Genomic DNA, 14,987 nt, shown 5'->3' with positions numbered 1-14,987 from the left:
CAGACATCATGGGAGGCATCCTAATAAACCTTTTCAATAAATATTATATTTCACAATCCACTACAGGTGTGAAAATCTTCTTTCCAGCACATAAAACAGATCTAAACGTAAAACAGCATTTGCCTGATGCGAATAAAAACGGATGTAAATTAATTATCAGATTGAAAAGGCAAAGAAGCTTATGATTTTTCAGCCTTCATAAGAGCAGAGAAATCTAATGCATCTTTAATGCGTACCTCAGTGAAAGGCGAATGAGGAGATTGGGTTACTGAATAAGGTAAAGGTTAATCTGCTCTGTTTTCCAATATAAAGAGAACAAGAAAATGGTGACACCTCAGCCTGCTTAAGAAACACTAGATCTGCTGGGTGGAAGCCACTTGGGAAGAAAAATGGCTGCAACAGAAGCAATTTAATGGTCAAACCCTGTGAGTGATGTGTCACATTGTGCTACTGCCCTGTGATCTCTAATACAGAGCCTTTAATGGATACTGAGAGTGCAGATACACTGATCTATAACCAGTCACTGCATTTCTGAAAGACACCTAGCAGGTATGTAATCGACACAGATTTATTCTTCTATGGGAGAGACAGAGCTCATTCCCACAAGTAGACTGATGGTGGACTTGTTGGAGAAGTCCACCACCTGCTTTGAGATGTCAGCTGGGGAAAGGCGACTACAGTTACTACACTACTTGTCTACTACAAAGTAACAAAACCCACACAATTTACATTAGCGTCTACTGTATGTACTAGAACCTTTTTTTTTTTGATCCCAAAATAGGTTGGCTGTAGCAAATATCCATGTTGTTGCGAAACCTTCATGCCAGAGAACAATTTCTGCCCAGTGTAGCCTACCTTTCATTAATGTTGTTGATCTGTCTCTAACCTATACCCCAAGTAGCTTTAGTCCAAACTAAAATACTGTATTTATTTATATGGCCGGTTTCTAACTTTGATGACTGCTGCTGGTTGGAAAATAAGACACAATGTCATCTAGCAATGCACTCTGTTTTCACCAAGCCAGCCAGCCAATCTATTTCTTTGGTAACTTAGAAAAATAAATAAAACACTGAATATTTCATATCTTTAGAAACTACATTTGTAACATGTCAGATAATGAGACATAATTTGCCTTAAAGGTAACATTTATCTCCCTCTTAATTAATTTGTAATTTGAACATTTAGGGTCAGCAAAACAAGCTAAAAACACGATGTATCATTAAATGTGAACTACTCTGTTCACAGGCACTGGTAAGTATTACTATATGTGGGGGGCGGTATAATGGCTTAGAAGGAGCTGTGCGAGTGATGTCACTTAAGTCAGTATAATGTAAGGCTGAAAAGTACAAGTATGATAATGTGGTGTGGCATTATGAGGAAGTGACGTACCAGACCTCTGCAGCCCGAGGTCTGCTTGAGCCAGAAGCTGGAGGCTACATCAGCTGCTCCTATAACATGCACATCACTGACTGAACTGTTGGTCGTCACATTGCAGCGTGGGTAATGTAGTTGCCACGTTTTGACAATGAAGAAGGCAGCATTGAAGGAGACAGTCTCTGATTCTGGTGCATTGATTTTGTTATTTATATAACTAACTGTCCATTATAGGTAATGTCACTGGGGTGAAATGCTAAACTAATGTAGCAGCCTGAAAAACATCTTAGCAACCGATTGTCTATTTACACAGTGACCCAAAATTGAGCAATATTAAAATTTCAGTCATTTATCAAATTATTTTATCAATATGTGTCTTGTTTTTGTTTTCACGTGTAACCAGGGAACCAAAACAAAGGGCTGAAAGACAATAAAACACTGAGTAGGCTTAATGGCAATTAAAGGCAGTTACGAGACAATTCAATGTGAGTTAGCCACTTTGTATGAACTTAATATAAGAGGAATTTCTAAACTTGGTAAGTGTAGCTTTAAACTTTAAATCCTAATGTATATGTATAAGACTATTTCAGCATACTCTGCCCTCTAGTGGCCAGAGAGAAGCACAAGAAGGTTTAATAAAGCAGCCAAAAAACTTCAGGATACTCTGATTTACAGATACGGACTGTGTGAGTTCACTCTCAAACTCTTAAACACAATTTTAAACCTATAACACCAGCACTACATGGGCTGCACTCCCACACACACGTAGCCACACACACGTAGCCACACACACGTAGCCACACACACGTAGCCACACACACACACACACACACACACACACACACACACACACTCAGACATATGTGAATCCTCTGAACACCTCCTCCAATATTTCCAAACTGAATTTTGTTATTAGTGTTTGACTCTAGATTGCTCATCAACCAGCCTCTATTCAGCGATGTAATTTAGCTCATCATCATCATCAGCATCAGCATCATCATCATCTCAGCCATCACTGCCCCATCCCAATTAAGGCTAATTACACATGAGGAAGACGTCAAAACAAACGCGACTGTTCCTTTAAATCGTCACCCGTTTAATATGTTTTGAGTGGGGGGGTTCAAGAGAGACAGACCGAAAGAAAGAAGGCGAATTCACACTTTAATAATAAAAAAAACAACAACACACACACACATACACACATAATGAGTGACACGCAAACCGACACTCCCCTTCTACACAAGCAGCAACACACTGACTGAGTGAGTGAGTGACTGACCAGAGCTGTCCAGCTGCCTGAAGCAGAGAGAGCCTTTGCTGTGTGGATGTGTTCAGCCCTCTGTGGACTTGGTGGGAGGGGGGAGAAGTTTCCCCAAAGACAAGCTTGGATCACTGAGAGAGACGATGCCTTCCTCCTCTAACCCACTCTCACTAGCTGCTCAGTGGATTTGCTGATTCCCGAAATTATTTTTCCTTGCAAGTTTTATTCGGCGGGACTGAGGAGAGATTTTTAGCCAGAGGATGCTCCCACAGGTCATTCGGATTTTGTATGTCTTGTCTTTCTGCTTTTTCCAAGGAGGCTTTATCAGGTGAGGCGCACTGACATTTCTTATATTCTTTGTTGTTTATGCGACTTGTTTTTTTTCCCCCTCCCAACCTCTCATGAACTGCTTTATATCAACTTTTCCGCGACATCTCACATCTGTCATTTTACGCACTTTTACTTTTTGAACTTGATAACGTAGACGTGTCTCTTAAGGGGGGGGGGGCGCACTACACGGAGAGGGTTTTTAGTATTGGTGCGACGGAAATGTGTGAGGTTACCTTGAGGTAACTACACCCCCAAAACACTGGTCACATTTAATAAGATATCATTAAGTGAGAAAACCCGAGACATCCTTTTATAGAGCGGAACATGCGAGCCGAGGTGGGGTTGATCATCACTGGAAATCATCCACTTCTTTTACCCACAGCGCAAACTCTCATTGCTCGACACCAACTCTGAGATTTGAGATCATGGTCGCAGTTTGTAAACAGGCTGCAAATGCAAATTAATTAATTAATTGCACAAATTAACGAATAAAAAAAACATCATTAACTATTGCCTTATTACCTACCCTGGTCGAAAAACTACCTGTGGAATTCCTGCTTGCATGGCAGGGTTAATTTGGTGGCTTTTAGAGGAGGTTAAAAGGTAACGTCAAGACCTCAGTGAATGATAAGATATTCATGGGCTGATTAACAATTTACCAACAACATGTTGGCAAGGAGCTCATTGGGAGACGACCCATTTGATGCCTACTGACTGAATGCCATGCATACCAAACATCTGGATTCCTCTTTCCAGAATAAGAGCTTGTAATAGAGTTGAGAACACATGTGGTGGCAGACTGCAGTCACTGTGTATTCAGTGCGCCTGGGGACAGACGCAAAAAAAACCCCCCAAAATCATGTCTATTTTCCTTCACATATTTATTCACTCACTCAAACCGTCTACAAGCGACCCAGCTTCCTTTTCTCTCTTTTCTCCTCCTCCATACACCCTTGCCCTCTTCTACCCCTTCCATCTCCCACCCTCTTGGTGGCAAAAACTTTTATTTGCAGTGAACACTTTCCCTATTTCATGCCCTGCCAACCTCAGGTGGGAGCTGAAGGGAATTAAGATCTGCATAATCCTGGAGCGGAACAGAGCCGTGACTCTGTGAACCCAGGGGCAAGGAGAGCAGCTCTTAGCCTGGAGAGCAGTCAGCTGACAGCACCTCCTCTTGAGAAATTATATGCTCTCTCTCTCTCCAAGCAGCCTCTCCGCTCGCAATGTAGGAAGGGGAGAATGGGGGGGAGGAGGAAGGGATCGAGAAGAGGAGGGCAGGTGTGAGAGAGACAGGCAGGATCTGATACGGGTGTGGTGAGGTAGGGCTGGAGAGATGGAGGGTGAAAATGGGAATGGGAGCAAACTGGGATGAGGAGAAATGTGAAGCTGATTCATTTAGCTGGAGGCGGCGAGGAGATTAGTAAAGTGGCGGACGGGCTGAGAGATGGAGAGAAATGGTTCAGATAGGAAAGACGAGATGAGATGGAGAGAGGGGTGGGGGGAGGGGGAGAAGATGGAGCTGTGGGTGTGGGGGACAGGAAGTGTTGTAAAAGATGTGAGGAGATGTGAAGATTGTCATGTAAAACAGACCACAGGCTGGATTGGTATGATAGGTTTCGCACTGGATTGTTGTCAACAAGAGGAAATGAGAAACAGGAAAGAAAGCTGTAATAAATAACAAAGTTCATCTCATCTCAAGGCCGAGAGTTAAGAAGAGATTGTGTGTGAGAGAGAGAGAGAGAGAGAGAGAGAGAGAGGGAAAGTGTGTGTGTCTGTGTGTTAGTGAGTGAGAGAGAAAGAGATGACAACTGTGTCGGTCGTGTCTTGTTTCAACACTTTAGGTCTGTTAGTCTTAACTCAGAAAGAAAACCTGAATCTTTTTTCTATCACTTTGCTGCTTTCAGGAACGAAATACAAAACTACACTTTAATTAACTGAAACGTCGATTTATATTGCACTGACTGTGATGTCTGCAGTGGGTACAGTACAGGTATGTTGGTGTAAGTGGTTGAAAATTTGAGTTTTGTTCACTTTTTCTCAGTTCATGTTTGATTCCTGTTTTCTCTGCTGATTCCTTCGATCAATTACTTTATGCTTTGAGTTGTTTCAAGTTGGACTTTGATGATATGGTGGAGAAATATAAATATAACATCAAAATCACACTGTTAACTTGCAGAGTGTTTTCATGTTTCGAGTCCATAAGTGGACACGAGCACAGTCAATAGGGGGCGACAACATGACTAGTGTGGTGGTATTCACTATTGCCCCATATGAAAAGCACCTGGACTTGTTTGGTGTGTTTGACAGTTGACAGTCATGCTGTTGTCAACTCACTGCAACTCACCACAAGTCGTCAGCTTTAGGTGAAGAACAACTCCATTTACTGTACCACAGTGCCAAGTGGCTCCAGTGGCCAATTCACTTCTGGACTGTTGTTGAGTGACCTTTAGACTTAAAGCCTTAACACCTGTAGTTTCTTACTCGTAACTAATCTAAAGGTTGGCTGTGTATTGTTAGCTGCATACAGAAGGTTTTGCGGAGTTGCCACCACATCCATCTTTGACTGAATAAAATAAAAAACTGAAAACTGAAAAATTCTCATTTAAAAAACATATTGAAAAACCTGACAAAAGGGAAGTAAACAACATCATGAAATTTGACCGAACATTCAATCTCAGCTTTCACTCAGTACATGGCAGGTTTTTTTGATTTAATGCTACTAACACATTTGTGTGCACCAAAAATGTTTTGTTGAGTATAGCCTGGCTCCAGGTGAAGCTCTGAGCACTCTGTTGGGGACTATAAAGACACTTATCACATAGTTATTTCTGTGATTTGTGAGCTCTGCCATCTGGCATGGAGCTTGAAATTGTGCTACTTGTGTTTGCTCTCAATGGGGTGGCCAACAGCAGTTTGTATTTGTGCAGGTTCAGTCCGTTATAAGCAGAGCTAAACAACTGCAGCAGCTGGCTGGGGAATCTTGTTCTCTCTAAAAGATAATCAAAAATCTCAAATAAGCCTAAAAGTATCCCCACTGTGAGAAATTACAACAGTGGACACACAAATTGTGCAATTGTGTCCCCGTCCCCCATCATCTGATGTGGATCTGTTCGTTGGCAAATGGAGAGTGAAGTGCAGCGTGTTGCATTGAAGTGAAGGGCAGAGAAACGCGTCAAGGATCCCTTCTGTCCTTGCCTGGAGTCACTGAGAGATCATGAGTCAGAACTGGAAATATCAGAGAATAAGTCTTATCTTGTAGTGGAGCCGAGTCCTCACATGCCTGGTTATTGGCTGTCCAATTGATGTGTGTGTGTGTGTGTGTGTGTGTGTGTTCATGAGAGAAGGAGAGGTGGATTTGCTGGAGCTGTGCTGTCTTTTCCTCTGAGCTGTAATGAATTATTTCAAGTAGGTAATGACTTTACTTGATGATAAACTTAAACACATCACATCTTCGGAAAGTGGGTCAGCAGCAGAATTATCCAAATAAACAAATTGCAAGTGACATCTTTGGAAAAGAGTAAAGGAGCTTCATAAAGAATTGCTCTAACCCAGTTCAGCATGTTATAAGGAAAGTTTTCATTGCTCTGCTCTTGCTCCGTTTCTCATATTTGGTTTTAAGTATGTGCACTTGTTTTAATGCACCATCACTGATCCAAAAATGTGAACATTGTGAGAAACTCTTTGACATTTACATTTCTGGGTCCATTTTGTTGTTTGTTGGAAAGTCTCCAGCATCCCCATGAATAACTGGCCCAATTAAGATTATGTTTGTGCCACTGAGATACTTTCTAGTCTGACACCAATTTTGTGTAATAACAGAAAAAATATTCAGATATCCAAACAGTAGACTTAAAATGTCAAATTTTGTAATCAAAGAGCAAAGCACTTTGGACTCTTCAGTTTGCACAAATGTTCAAAAATCTGTGCTCAAGTCTAAGAAGTCATTATTTCCAGTCTGAGATCTCGTATTTACCAACTACTTTCAGTGGGAAAGTGAACACTTTTAGCTGTGCGTGGTCATGTACATAAAATGCATTCTCTCAATGAGAAATTGGTGAAAGAAAATAACAACGATAAGCCTCACTAAAGTCCATTCATACCCCAAATCAGCTGCCTAACTGTTATCAGGCATAATACCTTAACACAAAGACATCTTTGCTGCAATTTTTCTTCTCTTAGTTACCCCTTTTTGAAAAAGTCCAAGAACACAGTGTAAAAGAGGAAGAAGGTTTGGGAGTGGGCCTGGTCAGGGTGAAGACAAATGGGTGATAACATTTTGTACCAAATGACCTCTCTTAGGACAAGTACCCTTGACCACAGCCGACTTCTTTCCTGAACAAACTTTCTTGAACATTTTAAGCACTGCCGAGGAAATGGTAGCAGGTTTAGTGTTGTATGGCCTGTATGGAATGCATGAAACTGTGCTGTCTTAAAATGTAGTGCTGCTTTTCTAATATCTCTAAGTGTTTAAAATGAAATCACTTCATTCAGTGGATTTCCATGTGATGGTGAAGAAAGTCTGCATACTGTAAATTTTGTCGAGTTGTACTTTGGTCAATTTAGACACAGAAATTCACGATATTATAGCAAACTGTCTTAACAATGACCTCTTAAGAAGCAGGGAGCCAGAGAGACCACAGATGGAGAGAGCTGATGGAGCTTGTTAGCTGTGTTGCACCATCCACTTTTATTTCCCCCTTCTGTCAGAACAGAAACTGATCCAGACTGGCTTTAGACCGTTGTGGTAAAGCAGTCAAATACAAATATTTTTGAATAACCTGTGTGAACTACAGTGTTGTCCCAGTAGCTGACGGCTGCCAAACTGGGGTTGCTGTCAAGGCTCTCTGGCAAAAGCTGCTACCCGAAACACTGGGATTCATGTCCTTGTCGACCTCTTGACTAGTTAACTTAGTATATTCTGTTTTATATATATATTCTTATTCTCAGTTTTTCAGTTACTGTTAGTTTAAGTTTCAGCACAACTACTTTCTGTGGTTCTCTCTCTGCTTAAAAACCTTTCTGCCTGAAAACCTTCCAGACAGATGTCTTTCATGCAGGCAAATTTGACAGGTGCAGTGGAAACTGTTTACACATGATCACGTCTAGCCCAGTCAAATCCACTCTTATAAGTGGGGGATTATAATGGTCATAATAATTTCTTATAAAGATTACGATGTAATTGACATTTGTATATAGATAGATATGTATATTTCTCTCTCTCTCTCTCTCTCTGTTTTGCATATTTTTCTATTTTCTATGCTACGATGCTACTACAACAACCAAACTTCCCATGTGTGGGATAAATAAACAGTCTTATGTCTTATGACATGAATATAAAGTAATGAAACAGACAGCTTTGCAGGTTGTCCGAATGGCTCAGGTGAAATCATTACACTGCACTCATGAAACACACCTGCTGAGAGAGTGTAGGGATCTTAATTACACACTGTAGAAGTCCTAAAATGTTAGAAGAGCAGGAACAGCAGGCGAAATAACTCACTGAGTCAAAGTGGTGAGGATGCACACACATGCACACATGTTAGGAGAGGGTCGGCAGCGGAAGGGCACAACCATTTTTTTCAAGTGTTGTGTGAAAAGAAAATCAATTGTAGGTGAATTACCTGATAACTATAAGCAAATTATTTCTAATGACATTTCTATGCGAATGATTCTGTGCCGAGTTTTTTAAGATTTTTTTAAAAATCTGTATGAGTGGTGGATCACTAACAACATTACGTGATCACCATAACTTGTTCCCACTGTACCCAAAAGCAACTTCACAGCTGTTGACTGAAATCAAAAAGGTATAGAGTCTGAATTTGGGCCCCTCCTCTCAGACTCAACATCAACTTAAATGTGTGAGATCAAGGGTTTCCTAAAGGGAAATGCTACATGTAGAAGACACTATGTTAAAACTCAAAGCATATTTTCATGTTTATTGAAAATATTGTATCAAATTACTTGAATAAAGAAGCACCTGTGAAAGAGCAGGCGCAAAAGCGTTCCCTGAAGAAAATGTTCTGGAAAGAAGTAAACACAATTTAGTCAATCCAAACTTCAAAAGCTTCGTTGTTGGGTGAGGACACAATCTTTCTATGATAGTTTTTAATTAAATTCTGATGGTAGTCCCAGCTGGTATAGAAGTATCTGCAACAGAAAAGTAATATCTGGAGGCTAGTAAACAGTAGTGGAAAGAGGTTCGCAATGATTGTCTGCTTTTTTTTCTAAATGTTTTAGGCCTACAACTGACAGGGAGATGAAAACAAAGTATGAGTGTGTAAAAACCTGGATGAGAAAATGTCAATTCCACCTGGGAACTGTTTTTCCACACATGGTGAACCTAAAATTGGCCTCGTGTGGAGAAAATGCATAGCCTTTGCATAACTGAACTGAAATTAAAGCGTAGAAGTCAGCTCACATGCAGGGTTTCACTTGTTAAACCTTTTCCAAAAACGAAATTGCACATGCCAGTAAAAACAAACAATATTATCAATCGAGTGTAGCTGTAATTTCACCTTGAGTAAGAGTGTCACAGACACTTTTGGGGCTCTGTTATCCTCTCTGAAAACACAGGAACCCCCCCCCCCATACACACACACACACACACACACACACAGGGCTGGTACACAGACTAGAGCAGAGAGGAGTGCTGACGAAAAGGAGGCATGAAAGGAGGACAGATGGGATGTTTACGTGAGTTAATGACTAAAAAATGAGAGCCAAGCTGGAGACAGGAGTTGAACAGACGGTTTGCTCTCCGCAGCCAGCGCCACCATGAACAGTAGTGGTATACTTATCAATGAAATATGAAGACTAGGGATACAAAGAAAATTCATCAAAAGATAAACAAAGAGTTGATATATTTTTCCCTGGTAAGCCTTAAATTCCATTGAGGATAAGTTGTTGATTTAATTGTAGCTTGTTAAATAAAACTTCAAAAGCAAGTCTTTATTTACTCTGCCCATTCTCAGAGGAACGTCAGGATTCGTTTTAAACTAGTTCAATTTTATATAGTAACCGTCTTTGCAGCCGGAAAAAGTCACTGCACTGTTAACTTCTCAGCCAAACTAAGAAGCCATCCTTCTCATTATAAATTTGCTACGAGCAACTTTTAATAAAAACGAGGAGCTGGTGAGCATGCATATTTGGCCTCACAGTCTAATCTAAAATCCTTGACAAGCCAGCGGTGTCTGACACAGACCTGCCCATAGCCTCAGTGGGCATAAAATTTGTGTTTGGATATATGGAGGTGACAGCTTACTGATGGTCTCCAGCAGTCAGCCAGCACCTTCACAGTTACTCTGACACCCCAAGCTGAGAGATGTGACTGATGGGTTTCTACCCATTTCAATCAAACCACACATGACCTTTACCTCTTTCTGTTATATAAAATGTGCATTACAATCTCCTTTGCCACATCTGAAGACATAGTAATTTTCACAGAGATCCTGATGCTGGAGGGTAAAAGATAGTGGTTTCTATCCCCAGGGAGCATATCTCCTGAAATACGCCAATTATCTTTATGATCTTTTCTCTTATTAAGAATCTCACCATGAGTTTAAAAGCTATCATCAGTGACGTCTTACAAAAACCTTCCATCTTGGAAGAAAAATGGGCATCTCTCCCTTTTGCTGACGCACACTGCTTGTGTCTGTGAGATGCCTTTGCTGCCAGCTGAAATCAAAACCCCGAGCCACTGAATAATAAACGCATCATGAAGTGTAACTGATGCGTATCAGCTCAGGGTAAACATTTAATCTCTGCAGAACTGTAGCCCACAAATGCTAAGCTGACATCACTTGCTTCACATATATGAACAGTTCATGTATATGGATGAAAATGTCACGCCAAGAGTAAAAGAAAGCATGGAGATAAACTTCCCACCTCATGGCCACAGAGAACTGCAAACTGGCAGAAGTCTATGCAAAAAGGCTTAAAGCAACATTAACCAAAGAAGTAGGACAAGAGAAGTCTTGCTGGGGAAAAAAAAAGAAAGAAAGAAATCATCAAATTAAAGCTACTCTTATCAATATACTATAATAATAATGGATGAAATTACTATTCAGAAAATGGGTTGCTTGCTGTGATGAAACCATTGAGGATCAGTTCCCCTCAGCTCTATGGGACCTTTTTAGCATCTCTCAGCCTTTAATCTTACTTTTCTGGTTCACTCTAATGATTCATTGTCACCAGAATCATTTTCAGATGCAGACATGGTTAGTCAGCAGAGAGCGGGTAGCAACTAAAGAGTCATGGATCTCCATCCTGAGCTGGTGGAAACCAAAACTGAATGTGTAAACACACAAAAAAGGCTTTGCAGCACCAGTGATGCCTAATAGGTCAGCTGTTGTGTTTAAAGCAGAAGTAAGCGATCCGGTCGTTTTGGCTAATGCTGCGTTCCAGGCAGGCTTTTGAAACCGTAAATTACAGCTTCAAGTCACGACTTACGACTTTGTAGCGTTCCAGGCAACCCACTTGTGTTTTTCTGACCTGTTTTACCTGTAAAAGTCACTATAACGGCCACTCGTAACTTTCGACCCGTGAACTCGTACCAGATCGAACTGGTACGACTTCACAGGTCGGAAAAACACGAGTTACGGGCTGCCCTGAACGCACCATAACAGTCCTCGTCCCTACGTCACCACATTCACGCGCATCCCTTGGCTGCACACACAGCCCTGCATGCTGTTCTCTCTCCTCATTGGATAAAACTTGTAGGATACGAGAAAAGTTTTCTCCTCGGCTCAGAGCAGAGCAGAGTGACTGACAGACCCGTGTTTCGGTCCAAACACTCTATGTAAGTGATTGCTGTCGGAAGATATAACTATTTAAGACTTATATTAACACAAAAATATTGCTTACTTCTGCTTTAAACCGTGCTTTGCCACACCCAAAAGCAGCATTGTGTTGACACCATACTTGTCTATTATCAATACTGAGAAAGGTCTCTTCAGCCAGACTATCAACTTGCTATAATCACACGTATAGTCAGAAATAAGTTCAAGTATTGCCCTGGCTGCTTGAACCCAGAGACAGCAGTGGTGGTGGCACTGTGGAGGTGTCGCAGTTTAGGTGGCTTCAGTGGTTCGAAAACCAAGTTGTGCTTTCAGATACATGAGAATCTTTGTTTTGGTTTGTGCACACAGTGTAACATCTCGAGACAACACAGCACACAGAGTCTTGTCATTATCTTGGTAACAAAGTGTGTGACACAGTGAAGGGGTAATGCAATTAAGTGGACCTCTCCACTCTTTTTCTCTGGCCCTGGCAGATTAAAATGGCCACTTATTGACTAGAGCAGCACTCTGGCTCTGAGGTTCACCACTGTAGGTCATTATGTTCTCTGCAATTAGGAACATGAAGTGGGTACCCATTATGAAACCCTCCATCATGTCATTATGTCTGACCATACAGTCCCCTGCTGATTAAACCTCACTCTGAGGGACAGGGAAGAGTGAGGCCTACAAAACACCAAATCTCATAATAAATGGCTGCACAAAAAGAAACTGTGGGGAGTAGGGTCAAACTGCAGATCTGTTTTGTAATTGAATCAAAATCTCATTAAGTGAAGCATTTAGAATGACCATGCTGCAATCAATCAGTAATTACAAAGGCCTGTAATTTATCAGCCAAATAGAGCAGGAAACAGTAGTAGAGTCACTAACTCGAAGTAAAATGTACACCTCAGCCTAACCCATTAGCTTTAATTAAGGTTATTTCGTTTGTTTTACTTGAGTGACACTTTTCAGCATATGAGACCATTTTGATTCAGAATTAGATCACTTAAAGTAAAAAATGAACTCAACAAGGAGATAGTGGATGAGCGAAGTGCACGCATGGACGCAAGAATAACTAATTTAGAACAAAGCTTTAACTCAAATCTTGTAGGCGTGATCTGCCTCAAATAAAACAAAGGGATGATTCATATTGATAATATTCTTACTGTTTGACTACTTTATTTGTGGTTTGCTTTGAAAACATACTCAATAGTAAACTGTACATAAATAATTTTACCGTAGTGGATAAGCTTTAAAGGGATAGCTCAACATTTTGGCAAATTGGGCCATTCCCTATAGTTTTAGGAGTAGGTGCAAGCTGTTTTTTTCTCTCTTTGCATTTGCCTTAAAATCAACTCGTATAAATCAAATGTATAGTCTGGAAACGACCGGTATAGACCTCGGCACAATCCTTTCAAACTGCCTCTGCACGCAATAGGGTAGTGCTATGACTAATCAGAGCAAAGAGCAGGATGACGTTAGCCCGACAAGCCAATTAAAATGTATGTCGCCATCGCGTTAAGCCCGCCCAACGACTCTCTAAACAGATAGAGCGCTGTGATTGGTGAACACAATCGGTGTTCGAGACTCAAAAAGTTCCTATGGCTCGTTTCTAGACCCACCAACGGCCTATCAGCCTCCGTAGCGTAGCTCTGAGTAGCTAGCGGCTCTGCTCCGCCGTTCTAAAAATACTTGCACCAACAATTAAAGCTAACAAACCTACTGCTATGACTATAGGGATTATGGGCCATGTGGGAAATGTTGAACTATCCCTTTAAAAATGACCACAACACCCAAAAAGACAAGAGCCTATTCTTTCATTGCATGTTCATATTTCACTAATTGGAAAGCCAGCAGTCCACCAAGCTGCTCTATAAACATAGCTCTCTTCCTATTAACATTTTTTACAAAAGTGCATTTATTGTAGTCACTGAAGCTCGTTCCTGTGACTGTAATGTAACAGCTCATTGATTAAAGAAGCTACTGTGTGATCCTCTTACATGGTACATTGCAACATCCATTTATGCCTTCCTGCAGTAAAAAATAAAAGCTCGAAAACATCAAAAACATGTTCCTCTCACTCCATTTTAGTCCAGCTGAGGTCATAGATGACCGATGAAGCAGGTTCTCTCAGGTGGTGAAGGAGGTGCAGAGGGTCGTTGAGGAGGATTACAGCTGTGTTCGTCAGATAACACAATGGCAGAGAGAGGGTCTCTTGTCTCCAGCAGCATGAAATGAGAGTGGTCCATGTTGGTATACAAAGCAGGGGCCTGTGTAATTCCTCCCCACGCTGAATGAATTACTGCCTGGTATTGGTGCTCACTCTGGCCCGCAGGTGTCCGTCTTTTATACACTGTGCAAAGATGCTTCAAGGGTAAAACACTACAGTTCATGTGCTTCCACAAATCCCTTGTGTTCTGACCTCTGGATCACTGGCAGACTTTTTCTTACTACATTAGTGAAATGACTGGTTGTCCTTGACAGGTGAAGTGCTGTATTTTAACTTCAGATTACAGTGGGGGAAATAAGTATTTGATCCCCTGCTGATTTTATAAGTTTGCTCCCCCACAAAGAAATGGATGGTCTATAGTTTTTATGGTGAGTTTAGTAATGATGTGATTTGCTGTTACTGTTTTAGCTGTTTTGTTGATGTTGTCCAAATGTGTACTTGATGTGGATGTACTGTGCTGCTTTCTTGGCCAGGACCCCCTTGCAAAAGAGATTCTGAATCTCAATGGGATTATTCCTGGTTAAATAAAGATTAAATAAAATAAATAAAAAAATTTAACAAAAGAGAGACAGAATATCAACAAAATATCCAGAATTAATGTCATCATGTAAAGGTTAGAAATTAATTAACATTTGATCAAGTGAAATAAGGGCAAAAATCAGCAGGGTATGAAATACTTATTTTCACCACTGTATATCATAGTACACTAAAAAACGCAGTGAGTGTCAACGGCTTTGCTTATTTTTGCAAAAAATATTGTAAAGTAGTTTACAACCAGGAGCATTTAGGTTAAGGAAGTAGTATTTGACGTCAGTGTACAGTAACAAGTTGAGCTCAGTCTTGACATTTCATTATGTCATTGAAGCAGAACTAAATCACTACTTCATGGATTTCCAGAACTGAAAAAGAGAAAAGTATAGGCTACGCCTTGTTTTGGACAAAACCATCTAAAACTAGAAAAAGCATTTCCAAAAATGGAAATGGTGTGAATGCTGAAAGCCATTGCTGAACCATG

The 14,987-nt window shown here is 40.8% G+C and overlaps 1 protein-coding gene across 2 annotated transcripts in view; it reads left to right on the top strand.

Moving 5' to 3' along the window:
* Nucleotides 1–2,662: 2,662 nt before the first annotated feature.
* The window catches only part of glra4a (glycine receptor, alpha 4a), a 50,342-nt gene continuing 38,017 nt past the window's right edge, over nucleotides 2,663–14,987 (top strand). The window contains exon 1 of one of the 2 annotated variants that reach the window (XM_085789349.1): nucleotides 2,663–2,963. In XM_085789349.1, the coding sequence (XP_085645475.1) occupies nucleotides 2,896–2,963 (68 nt within the window). In that variant the 5' untranslated portion in view covers nucleotides 2,663–2,895. The remainder of the gene's footprint in view (nucleotides 2,964–14,987) is intronic. The other variant, XM_085789350.1, reaches the window with a different exon arrangement.

Source organism: Trachurus japonicus, chromosome 10 (genome assembly GCF_045865225.1).
Source record: "Trachurus japonicus isolate A0001 chromosome 10, Traja_1.0".
In the NCBI taxonomy this organism is placed as follows: Eukaryota; Metazoa; Chordata; class Actinopteri; order Carangiformes; family Carangidae; genus Trachurus; species Trachurus japonicus.
This window is presented reverse-complemented; position numbering and strand designations above follow the sequence as displayed.